This window comes from Hyperolius riggenbachi, chromosome 4 (assembly GCF_040937935.1).
Source record: "Hyperolius riggenbachi isolate aHypRig1 chromosome 4, aHypRig1.pri, whole genome shotgun sequence".
NCBI classification, from domain to species: domain Eukaryota; kingdom Metazoa; phylum Chordata; class Amphibia; order Anura; family Hyperoliidae; genus Hyperolius; species Hyperolius riggenbachi.
In genome coordinates, this window is record NC_090649.1 from 439089744 (window position 1) to 439112655 (window position 22912).

Consider the following 22912-nt stretch of genomic DNA (forward strand, 5'->3'; position numbering starts at 1 on the left):
CCGGCTGGAAAAAAATTCTGGGGAGAACACTTTGTTATCAAATCATTTGCATGATCTTGTTTTGTTGCGAGTTTCCGTATGTTCTACCTGTATGTTAACCCATTTATCTATTGTGCAGCGCTGCATAATATGTTGGCGCTTTATAAATATAATAATAATAATGCACATCACGGCCGCACTAGTGTCTTCGCGCACAATCGCGAGTTATCACGCTTTAGTGACACAAGCCCATGGTGTGGAGTGTACAGTGGTTTTGCCACTGCGCAGTACACGCCACACCACATGCCAGTGATTGATGGCATTGCTCGCACAGGCACATTAGAGGCCTCTGCACCGTCGGGGACCGGGAGCCAGCGGCTTAGAGCAGAGCTGCGGTGAGGGACCTAGCGGCTGCTAGGGGCTGGTGGAAGCCCCGGGTAAGGAAGTGTCGTTTTTTGGCTGCCTGGATAAGCCCTTTAAGGGCCTACACACACACAATTTTGATTAACCAATTACTGACCAATTTTTCTACCTCCGTATGACGGTCAACAGATATGTAATACTATGAGAGGATTGTGTAGGTTAACCCTCATACTACATGGAGGTGGTAAAATTGGCCAAGCATCGGCCAATGAAAATTGATGTGTATGCACTCCAACTCTTACCTTTTTAGGTTACCGTAGTGTGTTAATAAAGTTGAGACCACCTACACCATGAAATGCCTGTGCTGTTATAGATAAAATACAATGAAGCCTCATAATTGACCACAGCTTTGTATTACAGTCCTGATTTTACTGTACAACTCGAACCAAAGTTCTATTTAAAGGCAGTACTTGGTATTTCCTGTCACTTGCCAAGCAGTTGTTGAGGCTTTGGGGAAGTTGAACTGTCTCAGGTCCTCATTGTGGCTTGCTGTACAGAAACCGGCAGTGCATGCTGTTCCAGTGATGCCTTTTTTAGTTGCGCCATGGGTCTATCCGCTGCAAATTCCCCTTATGCAGACATACTCCACATGCTGAGCAGTTTAAGGAAAGCCTTGTCAAGGTCACCACAGTAGGAATGCTGCAAATGCTTGACCCATCTTCAGACCCCGTACCTAAAATATCCGCAGGGCTAGCTCTGTCCTTTCTGGCAGTTCAGCATTGGTCACTGCACTGGCTGTGCTGTCTGGTGCCAGAAAGAGGGAAAAGGTCCCCTCAACTACCCTCACTTGCTTTATGGGATTGTAGACTTATTACTGAGCACTTCCACTCAGGGCTTCAGATTCAACAGATAAAAACAGTGTACCAAAGCAGCTACTCGCCCAGGACTTACCGCCTGGTCCGCCAGTGCTCGATTATCCTGTGCGTCACCACAGTCGGTCTCAAGGATATGAGGCGGCACTCCTTCTTTCCTATTCTTGGAATCTGAAGCCCTACATTTGTATGGTTCGTGCTTCGTATAAGAATATTTGTACAGTAGCCATTAGACTGTGATGTTAAAGTGCCATGCATCAAGATTTCCTGCCTGTTTTATGTGTACTGGTGTAGAGAAACTTGGTAGCGCGGTCTCTGAGCCCCTGGAGAGCTCTCACTTTACAGAGCCGGGATTAGATTTGGTAACATAGCTCCGAGCTATGTGCTGTGGGGAAGTGAGCATGGAATATATATACTAATGCCGTTTTTATAGCAATTTTACTGAGTTTCTTATTAAAATGTACAATAGGTGTAAGTATTTTCAGGGTTGGCGACAAGCAGATGGGACTGCCACAGCAAATCTTGTTTATTGACTGCGTGTTTGTCTGTTTTATTATTATGGCAGCCTATGGATCTCTCCAAGATTTTTTTTTTCTTTCTTTTCAATACATGTAATTGCTCCTCCCTACAAGTATACCATAAGTTTTGGTTTAAAGTGGACCTGAACTCTTGCACAGGACAGAAGGAACACATAGAGAAATGCACCCTGTGTGTATTTAGGGAGTTAAGCCTGTTTAATTCCCCCTCATTTGTGTCTGATCACAAGTTGTAATTTGATGAGCTGACTCATTTGTTGCAGGGGTTTGATTCAGACTGTAGTAAAGCCAGAACATCACCATGGAAGCCAGGCCTCCAATACTCAGAGAAAACCTTAAAGAGAACCCGAGGTGGCTTGTAAAGAATGCTATTAGGACACAGAGGGTGGGTCTGCATATAATGCCCAGCCTCTATTGCTATACAGTCCCCCCCCCCCCCCCCCCCACGCTCTGCTGTGCCCCCATAAATCAAACGCCGTGCTACCCACACGCAGCGTGTCGCCAGCAGGCTGTTTACATCTGCCCTATCACTCTAGCCGCTCTCTCGCCTCCTCTGCCGCTGCTCCCTGCCCGTGTCCCTTCCCTCCCCGCTGATGAGAAGGGGTGGGGAGCGGCGACATAGAGGAGGCGGGGGAGCGGCGAGAGACAGTGCAGAGGTAAACAGCCTGCTGGTTACACAATGCATGTGGCTAGCACGGCGTTTGATATATGGGGGCACAGCAGAGTGCGGGGGGTGCTGGGTGGGAGACAGTATAGTAACAGAGGCTGGGCATTATATGCAGACCCAACCTCTGTGTCCTAATAGCATTCTTACACCTCGGGTTCTCTTTAAAAATCACCAAGGATGCTGCCATCTTTATTCCTTTTTCTGAGTAAACTGTAGCTTCACATGACTAATATGTTATAATTATATACTTTTTCATTTCATACAGTTTCTATTACAAACCTTTTCAGTACTTGTTTAGTTTTAGGAAGGCCCCAGTGCATGGCTGCACCCTCTGTTTGATCAGCTCCCTCAGTGACAGGAGGGTGTGCTGTGTGTACCGCTGCTGTGCAGATAATTCTCCGAGGTCTGTACCGCTGTGGGGGGGAATGAGAATCTGTCACCACCTACAGATGCTGATTCCACTTGTGCACAGGACTGTCAAGGGAGAAATTATATTAAATCAAAAGTCCACTAACAATTCATTTTGACTTTTATCTTAAAATTTTATAAGAAAATTTAAATGTGACACATTCACCTGTACAAAGTCCTACTTCTTCCCTGCAACATCCATCCAACTTCAGACCTATAGGATTGTATCCATTTCAATATTTAGGCATAAGGGAGAGGCATTACACCAGAACTGAGTGATATGGAGGCTGACCTATTTAAATCATACCAGTTGCCTGGCATCCTGCTGATCTCTTTGGCTGCAGTAGTGTCTGAATTTCACACCTGAAACAAGCTTGTGGCTAATCCAGTCAAACTTCAAACTCCTGATCTGCATGCTTGCTCAGGGTCTATGGCTAAAGGTATTACAGGCAGAGGATCAGCAGAACAGCCAGGCAATATGTCAGCCCCCATATCCCTTTCACTTCAGGGTTGCTTTAAGGCAGTGGGAAGATTCAGATTCCTCATTACTGCAGTTGGACACACCATGGAATATATTCACTAAACTGGGGTAATCAGAATAACGTGCAAACTCTGTTCCGTCACCCAAGGAATCGAGTCCTGATCTCTGCGGACAATAGCAATTGGGCGTGTGTGTGAATGTTAAAGCCTAATCTGACCTATTTATCTGGGTCAGTGTCCGATGGGCTAGTCTAATATCTGTATTTCATGCTTAGGAGAATCAAGCTTGCTCTGCACATGCTGATTTCTCTATTCATGCAATTTGAGATTAGGGATGGCAATGTTTAGGTGAACCCATGAGAAGCATGTGATCAGCTGATAGATCTGTAATGTTCTGATTTGCTGTGATGACTTCCTGGTTTAACATGATCATGACCAAATCAGAGCCTTATAAATCTATCCACTGATTATATGCTCCTCCATGAATTCTCCTAAGCATTGCCATATCCCTACTTATGTCCTGGGTGCTATCAGATTCTACTTCTATAGGTCCGTACACACACCGGACTGCAGGCAACGACGGATCAGTCGTCCCCTCCTGCTGGGCGTGTTTTCAGCAGACAGTCCGGCGTGTGTACAGTCTGTCGGCGGACTGATGAGGCTGTCTCTGAGCGATCCACCGGGCAGATCGCTCACAAACAGCCGTATCAGTCTGCAGACTGTACACACGCCGGACTGTCGCTGGAACGCCCGCCCAGCAGGAGGTGACGACGGACCCGTCGTTGCCTGCAGTCCGGCGTGTGTACGGACCTTAAGTCTGACCCACCCTCCCATGTCAGTGATCTTTAATGTCGCCTCATTTGTCTTGTCCAGTAAGCTGCATTCATTTATTATCTGTCCTACTTTACCAAGCTCATTGTTTCTGAAGAAACCAATTGAATGTCTCACTTCTGTTCTAATCTACCTCTTGCAATTGCAGACAATATTTGGATACCGATGTGTCAGTGTCTGAAGACCTTGTTAAGAAGTACTGCAATGTAGCCCTGGGACACATTAACCGCACTGCAAAGGAGCTGAGGCGTCTCTTCCTGGTGGAGGACCTGGTGGATTCCCTGAAGGTATGCACGCTACATATGGGAAAGCATGCCTTGAGCTCTGTGATCTTTTGCTTGAATACCAAAAATCGTTTATAGTGGATGTAAAGTGTTATGGCCAAACACTCCGATTCCCCAATAAGGTTTCTTGCCCTCCTGGGTTCAAGGCTTGCCGAGTGGATCCATTCTACTCACAACATTTTACTTAGTATTATGTGGATCAAAATGATTGTGGATCACCAAATTTGTGGGTACTCCATGGGGAGGTCAAAACTAGTGTAATATATCAATAGAGGAAGTGAGTGTGTTTGGGCCCTTTAACAGTGTTGTATCTTGCGAGACACTATGCTGACACTGCTGTGATGCCATGCATGGCTATAGGGATTCACATCAGTGATGTGGAAAGCTGTAGCATGCTGCCTAATTCTGCACCCCACGCCCATGTATCCCCAACCGCAGCTGTGGTCGCTGACTGTTGTGCAGGCGTGTCCACGTACTTCTCCTTATCATACCTCCATAGCCGGGTGCAGTTGAAGGACACACTAGGTAAGCAAAAAAAACCACCTATTTGACTTACCTGGGGCTTATTTTAGTCACTTGTGACCCCCCCCCCCCCCCCCGTTTTCTCCAGTCTCCCGCTGGCAGGCTCTGGAGTTCACCGACCCTGGGGGGGGGTTGACAATGGGCTTTAAAATTGATAAGTGACACTGACCTCTCTTTATCCAGGTAGCTTAATTGTTCTTGTAAAATGCCAGGTTTGCTACATTAGCATTTAGTGATCTAAAGTGTTGGACAGCAATTAAAGAACTGTCACACAAAATTGTCTTTTGTGCTGGTTTCATTGGATAGATTGAAGTCTGTACAAGCATCCCCTGCTTGACTCTGTTCACAAGAATATCAATTGACTGAATTTTTTTATTCTTTCTGTCCAGTTGCTGTTAAATTGCCCTGCAGCAGTAGACCTTCTTCCCTTTCTAAAGTACAGTATATGCATCTGTGTATAGAGGGAACACTGCAAGACATTCATCCATTATATTTTGTCTGTTCAAAGCTCTGTTTTTCTCAGCCTTCTACCTGTAGAAGGGAGGCATGGAAGTGTCTGTTTTAATTGATTTGCAAATCATAAACATGATTCCTTGCAATTTTTGTGAAGCCTTGAGTTATTAATCCTTCCAGTAACCTTATACCAGTAATATTCCTGGAAGTTGTTCTGCTATGTATAATCCCTCAGAGCAGAGATTCAATTGAGTATCATACTACTTAAACTGCATCTAGCGTCAGTGCAAGCCATATTCTCTTGCTGGGTACACTGTGATCCTGCTCAGTTACTGGAAGACGTAAGCTATGGGTGGACATGCATACCTTTGTTGCCAGTTCAAGCTGGGATGGCATAGATACGTATGATTCTAAGTGGTTGGCTCAGAAGATAATCTAATTAGCATATTGGCATCCTTTCAGCGTCCAGAGACGAAATCGTTAATAGGTTATTTTTAGCAATACTAACAGCGATGGCTGTGAGCACGTAAAAATGTTTTTTCTTTGGCCAAAATTAAAGGGAACCTAAACTGAGACGTATATGGATTTTTCATTTTAAAATAATACCAGTTGCCTGGCTCTCCTGCTGATTCTGTATTTCTAACACTTTTAGCCCAGCCCCTCAACAAGCATGCAGATCAGGTGCTCTTACTGAAGTCAGACTGGATTAGCTGCATGCTTGTTTCAGGTCTGTGATTCAGCCACTACTGCAGCCAAAGAGATCAGCAGGACTGACAAGCAACTGGTATTGTTTAAAAGGAAACATCCATATCCCTCTCCGTTAAAGCGGAATGAAACCCAGCATTTCTACTTTGCTCTAATAGATTATTTACAGCATATTCTATACAACCAGCATTTTTTTTTTTACTAGAACTGCATTCAAAGGGTTAACACAGGCTTTAGAAGTTTCCCTTCTTGCAGAGCTGGCCACTTCCGAAACTTTACATATTTTCTAGTGTTTAATTGTATCAAGTCAGGAATGTAAACAAAGCCTTCTCTCACACCATGGGGTCCCACAAAGACTGTGAGACAAGCCTAAATGCTTTCTGATGCTTTCTGATTAAGTTAGAGGATGAATAAAGCAGTTATAAATAAAATGCAAAGGCAAAGTCAGCTCTCAGAGTAAAATTAGTGTATTTTAGGAATGTATAATTTCTAAATGAATAAGAATACTTATGCTTTATGTACAAAAGCAAATTTGCATGCAGTCTTTGTATTAGTCTATGGCCTGTCTCCATTGCAGTTCACACACATTAGAATGTGTGAATTATGCAACTGGCTTCTGTGAACCTAGCCGTAAGCTACCCACCGACCGATGTAGCCCGATGGATTGGGGATCGCTGCTGACAAACGATCATTCCCCCGATCCATCTGTCGGAATCTGCAATCATCGTTTGGGGCAGCAAATGATCGATTGTTTCCACTATTGCGTCAAAACCCATGCAAGTCAATGAGGATCAGAATGATCCTAAACAACTTGATCGGACATGTCTGCTGTTCAAAAACGATCTTCACAGGTGTCGTGCATCGTTAAACATTCACTCACTCACGCTTTCATCCGGTTCTGTTGCACCTGCTCAGCACCTGCCCCTGTCTATCTGGCCATCTGCTGGCACCATTTTTTTGGGTCCTCTGCACTAGAAACGCCGGTATTCTGACCCAGAGTCCAAGCAGAAGTATTAAGCTTCCATTGGTTTGCAAAAGACCAAAGGGAATCTTCCCTGAGCGCCAGAGAGGATTTTTCATTGGTCGATTACTGGGTGAACCAATGAGAATGTTACCTTGGGAATGGCAATTCCCATTTTTCTAGTGATAACCAATACTGCTGTGGCTCTGGGTTCGGAATACCCAGTGTTTCTTCAATGCAAGGGCCCAAATAGGCGGCAGCAGCAGCAGAGGACAAGAATGGACGGTGGCAGGTGAGTATTTTGCGAAACGTAAGTGGTGAGCAGCCTAGTGAGATCTGACACTGTCCATTCTCATACGCTAGCATTGATTCTGTTACCATCCGCTTTGTCTGCTCGATCTGCAGAAATTTCATACCACACAATCATGAGCTCTGTTCGTTGGAACAGACCAAACAGATCCTTTACAAATGGACTGATGTGAAGTTGCTTTGCATAGGATCCATTAGCACCCATTGGGATCCATTCCGATAAACAAAACCTTTTACTTGTAGCGTGAACAGAGTCTCAAGTCAAAAGTGCTGTGTGTGGCAATTCCCATAACACAGGGCTCCCCCAGCAGCCAGGTCACTCCATTAGTGTGTGAAGGAGCATAGGAGTGTGTAAGTATTTGTGGCTTTTTTGGCTCTGAGCTGAGGGCAGAGGGCAGGGTGACAGGACAGGAATGGATGGCTGTGTAGGGAAGGGAGACCCCGGGGGGTGATTTGTCTCTCTCTGACAATGGTCACTGCTGCACTGCTATGGACATGCTGCCGCGGCCTGTAACCTGAGGACAGGCTGGCATGTGGACAGAACCCAGACTACTGTGCCTATTCCTAGCTGCTAAGTGTAACCCAATGCACCGGTGGCCTGTGCAGTCTTATGGAGGTGACTGGGCAGACTGACAAATGACGTTCTCAGGTTTAATTTAAAGGTCACTACTTTCTAACTCATCAGCGACAGGAAGGTCTCTGACTAGACTGAGGTTTGTGGCCTTTCCCACAGTATTCCTCTTGTCGGTGGGGAGTTTATTCTGGCTTAATAAATATACTAGAGATTTGCGTCTTGTCCTGCACTGTGAATACACTTAAAGGACAACTGAAGTGAAAGGGATATGGAAGCTGCCATATTTCCTTTTAAACAAAACCAGTTTCATGGCCTTCTGCTGATCCTCTGCCTCTAATACATATAGCCATAGACCCTGAACAAGCATGCAACAGATCAGGTGTTCCTCACATCGCCAGATCTGACAAGGTTAGCCACATGCTTGTTTCTGGCGTTATTTAGTCACTACTGCTAAGGAAATAATTATGGCAGCCTCCATATTCTTCTCACTACAGTTGTCCTGTAACCGCTTCCGGAACGGGCTCATTGAAATCTATGCCCTGTTCGTGACCGGTTATCCATGCTAGAGCATAGATTTCAATTTCCACGTGACACGTTACCTCCAATCACACTGCTCTCCCATCGCTGTGGCCCACTTGCTCTACCATCACTGACAGCAGAGCTCCATGAGCTGGTCAGGAGCGGATTTCATTGGCTCTTGCCCGACTCACAGAGCTTTGCTGTCATAGCGATGGCAGAGCAAGTGGCCTGCAGCAACGGGAGAGCAGCGGATCCGTGCTGCGGGACGTCGGTAAGCCCTGTTTTTGTACCAGCAGTCTCTGGTTCTTAGGAAGGCTGGTACTGAAGTGGTTAAAATACACCTGTAGTGCACGGTCAGTGACGATAAACATTGGCCACGCCCATTGCAGTGTGATTTTTACAAATCCTGCACAATTTGACACCGCTTGTTTAGCTTGCTTGTTTGTGTGTATGATGAGTACTGCAGCACCTCAATGCAATATAGATTAATATGCAAGTTTTGCTATTCCTGCATTGAGGTGCATATTTTTCAAGGCATAATCCTGATTGGCACATCCAATTACCATTGACTGTACATTATTTAGGTGGATGTTCAGACAACTGAGGTGAGAGGAATATGGAGGATGCTATGTTTATTTCCGTTTAAACCATTCTAGTTGCCTTGCAGTCTGCTGATCGTTCCAGCATCAGTAGTGTCTGAATCGCACACCTGACAACAAGCATGCAGCTAATCCGGTCAGATTTTTGTCAGAAACATGGGATCTGCATGCTTGTTCATGGCTAAACGTATTAAGCCCTGTTCACAGTGGTCAGTTGGGTTGCAGAATAATTCTGTATGTCAACTCAGTGCCCATACAATTTTATTAGCCTCTTCACAGTAACGATCGTGTTGTTCTAACTCGCTGCATGCAGGTTTTGTATTAGTCTATGGCCTGTCATCATTGCAGTTCACATGCATTATAATGTGTGAATTATGCAACTGGCTTCTGTGAAGCTACCCACCGACCGATCTAGCCCGATGGATTAGGGATCGCTGCCGACAAACGATCATTTCCCTGATCCATCTGGCGGAATCTGCAATCGTGGTTTGGGGCTGCGAATGATCGATTGTTCACACTATTGCGTCAAAACCCATGCAAGTCAATGAGGATCAGAACGATCCTGAACCACTTGATCGGACATGTCTGTTGTTCAAAAACGATCTTTACAAGTGTCATGCATCGTTAAACATTTAACGGCTTTTCACTAAATGATGTTTGTTGATATCGTGTTAAATCGTTTGTTGCAAAAAAGTTTGCGAAAAATCGTTTAGTCGGTATGGGCTTTTAGAGGCAGATTATCAACAGAACAGCCAGGCAGTTTGCAATATTTAAAATAAAATGAGTATGGCAGCCTCTGTGTCCCTCTCACTTCAGTTCCTTTAAGCCAACAATTCAGTTGAACAATTCCTTCCACTCTACTATAGCCAAGTAGGGAGTCTGCATCAACATCCATTCACCATCCATATAGAGCGTTACACACATCCTATAAAGTTTGGATCATACAGTCAGGTTGTGAGACCAGCCTCCAGCTGCATGTAATTGAGCTTTATTCGGTCTCACTGGATCCATGAAAATGGCAGGATCTGACAGCTCCACAACTAAATGGTTGTGTATATTGTGAAGTACTGCATAATGTTTAACTACTGTACAAATAAAGCTACTTGCTGGCCTCATGGATTAGGCTAATTGACTACTGCAGTCTATAGGGAATGTTTCCACTTGTGTGCTGCTAGTGTTAATGGTTTGCAAAACTGTCTGAAAAGTGGAAACTGGTTGACAGTTATGTAACCCTATGAGAGACGGCTGTATCCTGTGACCTGAATTACCACTAGGTCACTGGCTGCTTCTACTTACTGTACAGATACTTAAAGGGGCACTATAACGAAACATTGTAAAATTTAAAATATGTGCAAACCTAAAGAAATAAGTACGTTTTTCCGGACCCATAAATGACTTTTCTCCTATGTTGCTGTCACTTACAGTAGGTAGTAGAAATCTGACAGAAGTTACAGGTTTTGGACTAGTCCATCTCTTCATAGGGGATTCTCAGCAAGGCTTTTATTCTTTATAAAGATATTCCCTAAAAAGGATTTAAACAATGATGCTGGCCAGCTTCCCTGCTCGCTACAGTTTTTTGTCAGTTGGACAGAGCAACTGCCATTCACTAAGTGCTTTTGAAAATAAATTAATCCCTGAGAATCCTCCCATGAAGAGATGGACTAGTCCAAAACCTGTCACTTCTGTCAGATTTCTACTATCTACTGTAAGTCATTTATGGCTCATTTTACTCTGGAAAAAATGTACTTCTTATTTGTATATGTTTGCTCATAATTTAAATTTTATAATTTTTTTGCTATAGTGAGCATAATTGTACCCTCCTATTACAGCAGAACACACTCTTAAAATGCACATTTATCTATGCATCGCCGCTCACCTGTCCTGCCGCTGCTCGGTTCCTTACAGCCCAGAGGCCAGCAGAAGCATGGGACTCTCCATAGGATGCAACAGGCCAATTCTCCCTAGCACCAGGGAGAATTTTACCTTTGCAGCCCAATGGAGATCCCCCTGCCGGCCGGTTCTGTATTTGTATTGGAAAAACAACCCAGAAAGCCCCTGGCTTCTAGATGTGTAAGAATACCAAATTCCATTATTGTATATGTATGTATTGGAGAAGCTGCACAATTCATACTCTGTTTGCTGTGACCTGATTCTGGCTATGTGGTTGGGTGAGGCGCAGATTTGTGGCTCCTGCAAGGAGGATAGTTTGCCTCTTGCCTTGTTTGGACTTCCCCAGCAGAAGACACATGATGCTGCATTTGTCAGAAAACTGTTGGCAAAAGTTCTGGTTGGTGTTCTGCTTGAGTTTCTCATGCTGTTGGAAAAGTGGCTTTCGTCATAGACACAGGCTTATCAGTGTCATCCTCTCAGTGTTGCTGACCTTGGTTCTTTTTTTTTTTTTTTATATACTAATTATACATTATGCAATTGGGTTCATTAAACTTTTGTAGGAAGTTAAATCATTACTAATCTTGATTCATATATTAGTCAGTGTTGCACAGTCATTTTGAACTTTATCCATATATCAGTGGGATTAGCAGAGTGAAACTACTGTGGTGACTTCATTATGAGGCCCTTATACTGTCTGGATGTGTTAACATTCTCACTGCACAGTATCTGTGCAACCTTAAGGTGCGTACACACGCACTACTGCAGCCAACGACTCGTCCATCGGCACCTCCCGCTGGGCGGACTTTCAGCAGACTGTAGTGCGTGTGTACGCACTGTTGGCGGACTGATGAGGATGTTCCTGAATGATCCGCTGGGCGGATCGTTCAGGAACAGCCTTATCAGTCCGCCGATAGTGCGTACACACGCACTACAGTCTGCTGAAAGTTCACCCAGCGGGAGGTGCGGACGGACCAGTCGTTTGCTTCTGTAGTGCGTGTGTACGCACCTTAAAGAGACTCCGTAACAAAAATTGCATCCTGTTTTTTATCATCCTACAAGTTCCAAAAGCTATTCTAATGTGTTCTGGCTTACTGCAGCACGTTCTACTATCACCATCTCTGTAATAAATCAACTTATCTCTCTCTTGTCAGACTTGTCGGCCTGTGTCTGGAAGGCTGCCAAGTTCTTCAGTGTTGTGGTTCTGTGATGCATCTCCCCCCTCCAGGCCCCTCTCTGCACACTGCCTGTGTGTTATTTAGATTGGGGCAGCTTCTCTCTTATCCTTTACAAGCTGGATAAATCCTCCTCTGAGCTGGCTGGGCTTTCACATACTGAGGAATTACATACAGGCAGAGCTGTCTGCACTCTGCAGGAAGAAACAGCCTGACACTTCAGTGGAAGATAGCTGCAGGGGGAAAGAAACACACAATGATCTCTTGAGATTCAAAAGGAAGGGTGTATACAGCCTGCTTGTGTATGGATGTATTTTCTATGTGTGGACATACTGTACATCAACCTACTTCCTGTTTTGGTGGCCATTTTGTTTGTTTATAAACAAACTTTTTAAAACTGTTTTTAACCACTTTTAATGCGGCGGAGAGCAGCGAAATTGTGTCAGAGGGTAATAGATGATGTCCCCTAACGCACTGGTAGGTTTACTTTTGTGCGATTTTAACAATACAGATTCTCTTTAAGGTGTGATCCATCCTAAACCAGTGGGAATGTTACGTCAGGTGGAACTCCACCCCTTTTTCGTCTGTATGATCCACATTTCAACTGGAATGTATGGGAAGACGTACTGGGTTAATTCCTGGAACACCAGTTCAGACTGGAGCCAGCAATAGAGCAGTGTGGTCACAATTCATTAGACACAAGACTACGAACAACTATTCCAGCCTTTCTCAAACTTTTTACTCTTGGAGGAACCCTTGTAATTAAGGAACCCCCGCATTAATTGAGGGAGAATGCATTTATTTTATAGGATACTCCCGATTTCATGTTTCTCCTTTAAAGGGGAACTCCAGTGAAAATGTTATAAAAAAAATTACTTCATTTTTACAATTATGTATAAATGATTTAGTCAGTGTTTGCCCATTTTAAAATCTTTCCCCTCCCTGATTTACAGTCTGACATTTATCACATGGTGACATTTTTACTACTGGCAGGTGATGTCAGTGGAAGGAGATGCTGCTTGCTTTTTTGGCAGTTAGAAACTGCTGTAAACAGCTTTTCACCACAATGCAATGAGGTTCACAGACAGGAAACCTCACACTGGTGGGAGGGGTTTCACCACAAGATCAGCCATACAGACCCCCCTGATGATCCGTTTGAGAAAAGGAAAATATTTCTCGTGGGAAAGGGGGTATCGGCTACTGATTGGGATGAAGTTCAGTTCTTGGTTATGGTTTCTCTTTAAAGGGCACACATTTTATGCCCTAAATAATTGCACTCCCCATTATAGTTGCCCGGTGTTGGTGTTTTCTTACGTTCCTCCTCCTGCTGTACACTCCTCTTCAGTTCCGGCATCCCACATGTTTATTCCTCACCAATGTAATGTGTTGTAACAGTCATATGGCCATTGCACCAGTGAAGAAATATGGAAGCTAGAATTCAGGTTAGACAAACGAGTGAAGAGGACATTGTGAAGGTAGAGATGTAATTTTGAAACTTTCTCAACCCGTCAGCTGAGGCAGCTCACCTCATTGGGGAAAAATGCCAGAGAACCCCTGCAAAGTCCTCAAGGAACCCTGGTTGTGAGACTGTATACATATTCTAAATGGCTGCTGCTGCTGCTGCTTAAAACTATTGTTCATGATCATTCTGCACAGCATTTTATGCACACCACTTGGCTGTTTGGCGAATATTCTGTCCCACTGCCATTTGGGTCAGTGTTCATGTAACGTGAAAGGTTAACGTGTCCCACTGCCATTCTAAGTAACTCTCTACCAAGCTTAACGGTAACCTTGACTGTTCAAAATAAAGTTTTGTTTACCTGGGGCAATGCCCTCCCTAACATCAGTTGTGTGCCTGCGGCATGAAGAACCCATCCTATGTTCACCCTCCGCAGCTAAGTGTCGGTTTAGCCAACTGTGCAGCGTGGCCCTTGGAACGTGTATCCTGGTATGCATACACGTCATCAAAAACGTCCTGCGCAGGTGCAGTAGTTCAGTTGGCAAAACCGAAACTGGGGGGGGGGGGGGGGGGGGGCTGGAGAGGGTTGGTGTTAGAGGGGGCTGAGAGAACGGAGGATCGGCTCTTCACACCGCCAGCACAGGATAGTTGGTCGAAGTGTCAGGTAAATTAAACTTTTGTTAGTTAACGTTCCCTTTAAACCATGGCAGTGAATAGCCCTGAATGCATTCCTGATGGTGTACATGCAGCCTGTGACATCAGTCTGTGAGTGTAGTTCCTCTTTGTGCAGGAAGGTTGCGGTACACCAGCACATCGCCTCATCCACATGTATTATAAGTCTTCTGTAATATGTGCTAACTGACGAGTGCTTATCCTGCAAGTTCCAGCATGATTGCTGGGCTCAGCTAAACACCAATGATGGTGACTGCCTGGACTCTGGTGACTGGATCACCAGAGTCCAGGCAGTTTGTTTCGCTGGAAAGCGAAATAAACAAAAAAAGTTTAACTCACCTGAGGCTTCTACCAGCCTCCTGCAGCCGCCCTTGTGCTGCACCGGGATAAACAGATCCTTCGGTCGCCCACAGCCACTTAGTTTTGTTTTCGGCAACTAAGCCAGTCAATGGCAACTGTGCAGCCCTGGCCTCGTGTGTCCTTGATCACGCTCCCGTCGCCTGGAGCAGCCTGCGACATGACTGACGTGATCGAGGACGCACAAGGCCAGGGCTGCACAGTTGCCATTGACTGGCTTAGTTGCTGAAAACAAAACTGAGCTGCTGTGGGCGACTGGAGGATCTGTTTATGCTGGCACAGGGCGGCTGCAGGGGGCTGGTAGAAGCCTCAGGTAAGTTAAACTTTTTTGTTTCTCTTTAAGTTTCCTTTAAATCTGTATCAAAATAAGTTTCCATTATCTTAATTTTGTTTTTTTTTTCTTATTCCAGTTTGCAGTGTTGATGTGGGTGTTCACCTATATCGGTGCCTTGTTCAATGGCCTGACCTTACTGATCTTGGGTGAGTAGAGTCTTGTCTATCATGATAGCATTGTGTGAATTGCTGTTATGTTTACAATATAATGCAGAACTTGTGTCTCCAAATAAGGGGCATATTTACTCTGTACTGCCAGTTTTCACAGATATGCCAAGTCTGGATAATGAGGCTTTATGGTGTTATATGGGAGTGTGCGTTATGGACATTTAACCCCTTCCCGACCGCCTAATGCTGAAAGGCATCAAGAGTGCTGGGCGATGATTAGCGGGGATCACATGCGCCCATGTGCTCGCATCCCCGCTTGAATGTTTAGCAGCGGCGATCACCGCTAGCAGACTGTTACATTGTACAGCACTGCATTCTACGGCAGCGATGTGCTGGGGACAGCCGTGTCACTTGGCTGTCCCCTGGAGCGATTCAAATATGATCCCCTCTCATAGTCTTGATGCCTATGAGAGGGATCGCTGTGATTGGGTCCCAGGAGGGAGGAATAAAAACAAACTACAGCAGCAATCAAATGCCACCAACAGAAGGTGGGGAGGAGGGGGGATTTGGGAGAGACATTTCATTTGTGTGCTCAGTATGGCTCTGCAGCGAGCTTTTAAAGCTGCAGAGCACTGAATTGTAGAACCACCTGGTCACTAGGTGGGTGTAAGCCTGTGGTCCTTATCATGGTTAAATCGATAGAGCGGTTTTTTAACTTAATGTTTCAAATTGGGATTTAAAATAACCTGTGAATATATAAAGTCCGTACACATATCCAATTTTGTTTGGCCAGCAACTGGACAGGTTTTCCTCTTCAATGTAGTATAAGGCTGCATTTCCACTTGTGCGGTGCGAATCGCCGCGGTAAAAATTCGCATGCGGATGCGAATTTCGCATGCGGGTCTATGCAAATTTTCTTGCGAATTCGCATGGATGACGATGTATGCGAATTTAACCATGGCAGTGCTGGTGTGCTTTTCCATTGTTTCTATGCGCATGAAAATTCACATACCCAAACCTCATGTGAATTTCCTATCAAATACATTGTATGCGATTCGCATAGCGGTATGCGAATTCTGATGGCTCTGCCATGCGATTTTTTTTTTTTTTTTTTTTTTAATTTATTTATTTTTATTTATTTATTTTTTTTCCCTGCACAGAAAAACACAAAGGAATCCTGACAAATGGAAACAGTCCCATTCACTTGTATTGCTATGCGAATTTGCATGCGAAAGACGCATGCGAATTCGCGATAGTGGAAATGGGCCAGCAGAATTTGAATACCATGAACAGACTGTGTACATAAGCGCTCATACTACATGGAAGTGGTAAAATTGCCCAATCATTTTATAAATCAAAATTGGATGTGTGTATGCATAAGCGTTACAAGGACAGGCTCCAAACAATCCAGTCAGATTAGACCCCAGGTCTCCCCCCAGCTAATACTGCTCCCGGGGCCCCTGCAGAGTATTAGCGGCAGTGGAATCCACGCACCTGTCCGGCTTGGTCGCGCTCCCTGTGTTCTTCCGTCATCTGCACTTAGTGAGTAGACAATAGTCACGCCTCTGCCCTGCCCCCTTTTGAGAAATTTACCATCCTGTCTGATCTATAATTTTGATCAAGTTAAAGTCAATGGGAACGTCACCAAAAAAAAGTCAGATACTGTATATTCTGGCGTATAAGACTATACTTTATTAACCTTTGAATATCTTCTGAAAAGTCGGGGGTTGTCTTATACACAGGGTGTCATTGATGCCGGGTGATATGCCCTATCCTGTTATCAACTCTCAGATCTCGCTGTTGAGGACTGTAGTGAAGCGGCGCAGGCGCACATGTGCGAGATCTGAGAGGCAGAGAAGGTGGTGATAGTATACAAGGGTGGGTCAGAAGGGTGAAAGAGGCATGGTTTATGGGCACAGCGCGATCTATTCTTCCATACTGCTCTGATAAACAGGTAGACAAGGAGAGGGAGAGTTGACAAATCCAACCAGTCAATCGCCTGTATACTGCTATATACTGGGTACTACATACAGTGCAGCAGCAGTATATGATGTTTTTTTTATTTATTTATTTTTTTATTTGGTGTGCGTTGGAATAGGGGTAGTCTTACAAGGCGAGTACATCCCAAACTCTGTATTTTAACTGGAAAAGTTAGGGGGTCGTCTTGTACGCCCAGTCATCTTATACGCCGGAATATACAGTACTTGCCTAAGGAGAGGGAAGGCTCTGGGTCCTAATGAGCCTTCTCTCTCCTCTCCCGGTGCCCATTCCAGCTAAGGATCACCCATACCAGCATTCCACCAATTTGGTCAAATGCTGCCATCTCCGCCGCCGAAGGGAGGCTTCGGGAAGTTTTTGGAAGCCTGAGTGCTCCTAAAGGCGGGCCGCTCCATACAGCGCACTTTATCGCACAACTGCGTGTGCGCAGTATGGAGCCTCCTGTCTTCGGGAGGACTCTGCTTCCGAAGACTTCCGAAGTCCCCCACAGCGGGGGATTCAAATGGGGGATCCAAAGCTGCACCGAGAGAAGAGGAAAGGCTCCTTGGGACCCAGAGCCTTCCCTCTCATCAGGTAAGTATTAGCCTATTTTATTTATTTATTTTTTTAGGCGACTGTTCCCATTGACTTTAAGAAATCGATCCAAATAACGATTGGGTGGCCATTTTGGGGGTTTGACTTTTTGCAGATTTGATTACTGGTTGAGTAAAATTGAATAGTATATGGGCACCTTAAATGTCTTTTTTCTGCCCTGCATTTATCTCTGATTGGGTTGGAACCCCTTGATAACCGCATAGCAGCTCTAGAATCTCACTGCTAGTAACAGAGCGCACACACTGGTCAGCCCTTCTGTCTGATGAGCAGCTGTCAGACATTGAAAATTGCATTTCTGTAGTGTATCCAGGATGTTATTACTCTGCTCCTCTTGTATATATGTGTAGGAGCAGCAGAATGCTGACACCTTCTCTGTAGTTCTCCTGTGGTATAGTGCAGTGGGAGATCCTGGTTCATGTAGTTTTCCTGTAGTGCAGTGGTAGAGCCCAGTGTTTATGCCTCCATGTAGATCTCCTGTAATATAGTGCAGTGGGAGATCCCAGTGTGCGCGCTTCATGTGTACGATCATCCCTTTTCTAATATGTTTTTTTCTTGTCTTCATTTTAGCACTGATCTCCTTATTCAGTATTCCTGTAGTTTATGAGAGACATCAGGTAAGTTTTCCTGCTTCTTATACTTTTGCATAATACTCAATATTCTTTGCTTATGAGGGGAGGTATTTGTGTGTATTTCCAAAGAAAAAGACGGCTAAAAAAGGGAGAAAATAACTCCTGTACCACACTTTAAAGACCTGTAAAAAAAAAAACCAAAAAAAAAAACCACCACAGCATAACTCACCTACTCCGGGTTCCCTTCGCTATCTTTTCCACCGTCACCTCTTCCTTTCCGCTGCTGTGTCCTCTCATATCTGCCAACAACTTCACCACTATGGTGCTGACCCGGAAGTACTTCCTGGTTACTACTTCCGGGTCAGAGCCGTAGCAGTGAAGAATGCCGTCTGATATGAGGACAGGGCGGAAAAGACATCGAAGGGAACCTGGAGTAGGTGAGTTGTGCTGTGGTGTTTTTTTTTTTTTTTTACTTAAAAGTACAGCCGTACAAGAGGGTGTTCCTAGGGAGTATAACTGTCATTTCCTCCCCGCCCATATTCCACGTTCTAGTCAGCGGAAGATTTTAGCTGACTTGAGCGGGGGACACATGGGGCAGTGGACTGAGAATGGTGTTGTGGCATATGTCTCAGCACCATTCACACAACTGCAGCAGTGTAATCAAACCCCCTCTCAGTTCAGGGGTACTTTAAGTATTTTAGAAGGTGGTAAAAACATGCTTAAAGTACAATTTCATTAATTTGGGTTAATTTAGCTTCCATTTTTTGACATTTGAAGGTGACTTCATTGATGGTTGCCAATTGGAGATTGTTAATGGAGATGCAAATAATTCCAAGTTAATGAAGGATCATGCAAGTTTATGCAGCTTAACCGTAGTCCAATCTAATTCCACCTTGGCGAGATTCAATTGGTCCATTTACAATTTGCTTAATGCATAATCCTGCATCAACTTGAAATTATTTGCATCTCTTGAACTTTTTATTTTGATCAATTATAGATATTCCTGGTCGAGTGTTGGCATATTTTTATTAAATCTGCCTGAAATCTATGCCTCAACATGACAGATCAATCAAAACTTTTATCAATTTTCAGTGAAAATCCTTTTTGTCCATTCGTGAAAATTCTGGATTGGACAAAAATTCTCCATCGTTAAGGGCTGGCGTGAGAGTGGTGGAAGAATGACAGAACATAGCTGTAGTTCAATGGAGTTTTTCAATGGATGTCATGGTGAAATCTATGTGCAGTGTGCAGGCTTCCATCCCTCTCTGCCACCTGATATAGCAAAAAGACGGATGCCTCTCTGACCGGAATATGATCAGTCTACAAGTCTATGGCTACCTCAACAGTGTAAGGACACTAGACTTAATTATTTGGTTCATATGTATAGAATTTATTTAGCCCCAAAGCAATGTTTAAACTCAGAACTGAACTGAACTGAACTCAGAACGTCCTCTGATCTCTAAAGGTTATTATGCTGTTCCTTATATTTTAAAGAAAACCATTTCTTTGTTACAGCTTATTGAACTCCTGCAATCTGCAATGTGTCAACAATATGTCTGCTTCCACGAAAGCAGAAAGTAAACCTTGTTTGTTTACTTATTAGCGGTCAACAGGACTGCTGAATTCCTGTGCTGACACAGCTGAGAGATCAAATTACACTTTGTTACTTACAGATGATGGAGACTTATACTTTTGCGGTAGAATTGTTCCCATAGATGCTTTCCATAAATTCCGCCATGTCCGATTCTCCACTCGATTGCTTTCCATTCGATTTCTCATAGAAGTGAATGGGAAAAAAAGATAAGAATGAGCGGAAGATAAGCGAATCGAGCAGAGAATCAAATGTATATCGATCGTGGAGAAAATCGACCGGAAAAACCGTATCGTGTGTTTCCATCATTAGAGAGGCTCTTCTCTCTAAAAACATACAGGGTGCATTTCTCTCTTTCCTTCTGTCCTGTGCAAGAGTTCAGGTCCACTTTAACTTGGACTTCTAGGAGAGATCTGGAACACAATTTACAGTTAGATAATTCTGCTGCTGGATGATGGAGATCCTGGCTGGTCTTCCAGTCCTCTCTCTATTGCTTTAATGCACAGCTTTTCCTTGTACACCAGGCTGTTTATTCTGCAGGCATTTGGTAGATATTTGAGGTCTCCTGTGCTCTGTGGTGTTCATTTATTTTCCTTTCTTTGTTTTGCAGACTCAAGTGGATCACTACCTAGGCCTCATTAGCAAGAATGTGAACAATATAAAGGAATTGTAAGTGTTCCCTTTACTGCATTCAGTGTAATGCCAGCTACACTCCGAATCCGGGTCATATATTACAGTGCATGTCGAGTAAGACTGCTTTCCCACTCGAAAGCACATTTGCAAATGCGGTTGCACTTTCAAAAGCTTCTTTTTCCACTGAACAGGGTGGAAACGTGAACAGTCAGGAGCGAAACGCGATCACATCAATAATCATGCAGCTCGACAATTGTGATTGGTGATCGAAATTTGCTAATGGAAAAAGTGCAGAGCAATTTACATGTAAATCATGGTGCACTGGCGATCGGCAAAACGCCGGCAATCCGCTTGTTTAAGCGGATCGCGTCTGGTAGAAAAGGGCCCTAAATGTATATCCATAAGCTTGTTGTTTTACCCATTGCTCTTTTTATGTCAGGGTATGTGTAGGGTTCATGAAAATATTTCACTGCTTTATGTATTTAAAGGGAAATTACCATTCTGCCCAACTTAAGAGAAAGAGGGATGCTTTAAGACACACCCCTTACCACACCTCTTACCACAACCTCTCCACACACACAACTAAAAATTAATAAGCAAAAGAAGTAATTACAGAATGCCAACCACACTGGTCCTTTCTATCAATTACTTGATTTTCCTAATATTAACATTTGAATATCGATCTAGCTCTCAATTTTAAAGCATTGGAATAAAATCTGGAGCGAATTAAACAAGTTTCAGTAAAAAAATACATACAATTATACAGATCTGTACATCTCTCCAAAGACAGGGACAATTGGGAGCTATGGAAATGACCCCTTTGCTCAGTATAGTCCTGTTTTACTATACACAAAGTGACTCTGGTATGGAAGTCATATTAGCCATGCCTTCTTGTGCTGACCACACCCCCTCCTAGTGTGTGTGTGGCGCCAAGTCTATAGTCTTAGGGGACTCGCTTAGGGGCCGGTTCCCATAGCATCCTATGGTAGAAATGCATTTGCCCCGAACAGAAAAGTGATGAGGAAACTGAGTGGAATGGACACTGAACTGGTCCGATCAGCTCTGAACACTGTCGCAAGTGGTAACGGAGTCTTAGTGACGGCCTGCATTGCTGCTGAGGTAGTACGGCTGCATTGTATGGTGGGCCAGCCTGTGGTCACATCCTGTGTGAGGTTTCATGTGAGGCTCAGTAGTTACTGATGCTGCCAGCATTCGAGGTGATAGAGGTGGATTCATTGGACCTCACATGGTACATTAATAGATTAGGCAGGCCTGTTATAACAATTTTAGCTCTCTTAAGAGAAGATTCCTCTTCGCGACTGTAGTCAGCCTAATTACCAGTCTGCAGGGAGCGATGCAATGTCCGTACATTAAGGTGTCCTTTTCTTGCCTCCACACAGGATCCTCTCTAAAGTCCCCGGACTGAAACGCAAAGCCGAATAACTGCTTCTCAATCCATAGAACCGTTTGCCGCAGATCCCACTAGGAGCCTCGGAACTTGAGCGCTGTGTAATTGGATGACACGGGGTGGGTCAGGGGAAGACCAGCCTTGACATTGCAGTGCATTTTCTCAGATCTCTACTTTTATTTTATTTCCTCTGCGACGCAGTGTTTAAGGATCGAAACAAACAGCCGTTTTACTGCCATGTGTTTCATTCTGAGTATTGTAAGCTGCTATGTAATGGGTTTGAAACTATTTTTTTGTTTCTCCTGTGTGAAGCACCGTTTAATACAGAACTTTTATTTGTTTTATAGCATGCTGTATATTGTGCTTCCGAAGTAGTCTTACTTGCGCTTTCATGGGCATAATGTTATTCCGTTCTTGCACTGTGTATGAACAGTAAGCTGAGATATCTGCTGTTAGGGGCCTTCAGTGTGGAGCAGGTCCGCCCTGCGCCTTTCCACGCGTCACCGGCCCGCCCTGCACTGAACGAACCGCGAAACGAAACCCCTTGTGATCATACCTAAGAGACAACACGGCTTCTGTTCGGTATGATGGTAGCTCTACCTTGTGATTTTTATCGTTTTATCAATTGCCAATATCTATAGTGTTTTCCGAGAGCCTAGCTCCCACAGTGCTTTTTTTATTTTTAGGAATAAAATGACATTCTAACTGCTAGCTCCATAGCACATACACTTAAAGGAATAAAAAACAAAAAACTACTTCTAGGAACACTAGTATCTGTTTATTGAACAACTATGTATACCAATATAGGATCTTACACGTTGTTGCTCAGTAGTTTGGGTTTTGCGCAAAATACATATACAGTCACTTGAACTCTCTGTGGACCGAGTACTAAAAAAAACCCGCTGCAAGTCTAAGGATAAAAGTCGCTCTTGTTGCGAGAACACAAGCGTGACAGCGCTACCCAGCTGCAGGAATGTGCTGAAGCAAGTCTTTGGAATGCATTGTGATATGTAAAATCGAAAACAAGTATCAATAAAGCTTGTAGACCTTAACTTGTTTAAATGTA

The 22912-nt window shown here is 44.2% G+C and overlaps 1 protein-coding gene across 6 annotated transcripts in view; it reads left to right on the forward strand.

Moving 5' to 3' along the window:
• Positions 1–22912, forward strand: part of RTN4 (reticulon 4) — a 103894-nt gene extending 80982 nt beyond the window's left edge. For all 6 annotated transcript variants that reach the window (XM_068232553.1, XM_068232554.1, XM_068232556.1 and 3 more), the window contains 5 exons: positions 4285–4423; positions 15023–15092; positions 18213–18259; positions 20416–20474; positions 21839–22912. In XM_068232553.1, coding sequence (XP_068088654.1) covers positions 4285–4423; positions 15023–15092; positions 18213–18259; positions 20416–20474; positions 21839–21881 — 358 coding nt within the window. In that variant the 3' untranslated portion in view covers positions 21882–22912. The remainder of the gene's footprint in view (positions 1–4284; positions 4424–15022; positions 15093–18212; positions 18260–20415; positions 20475–21838) is intronic.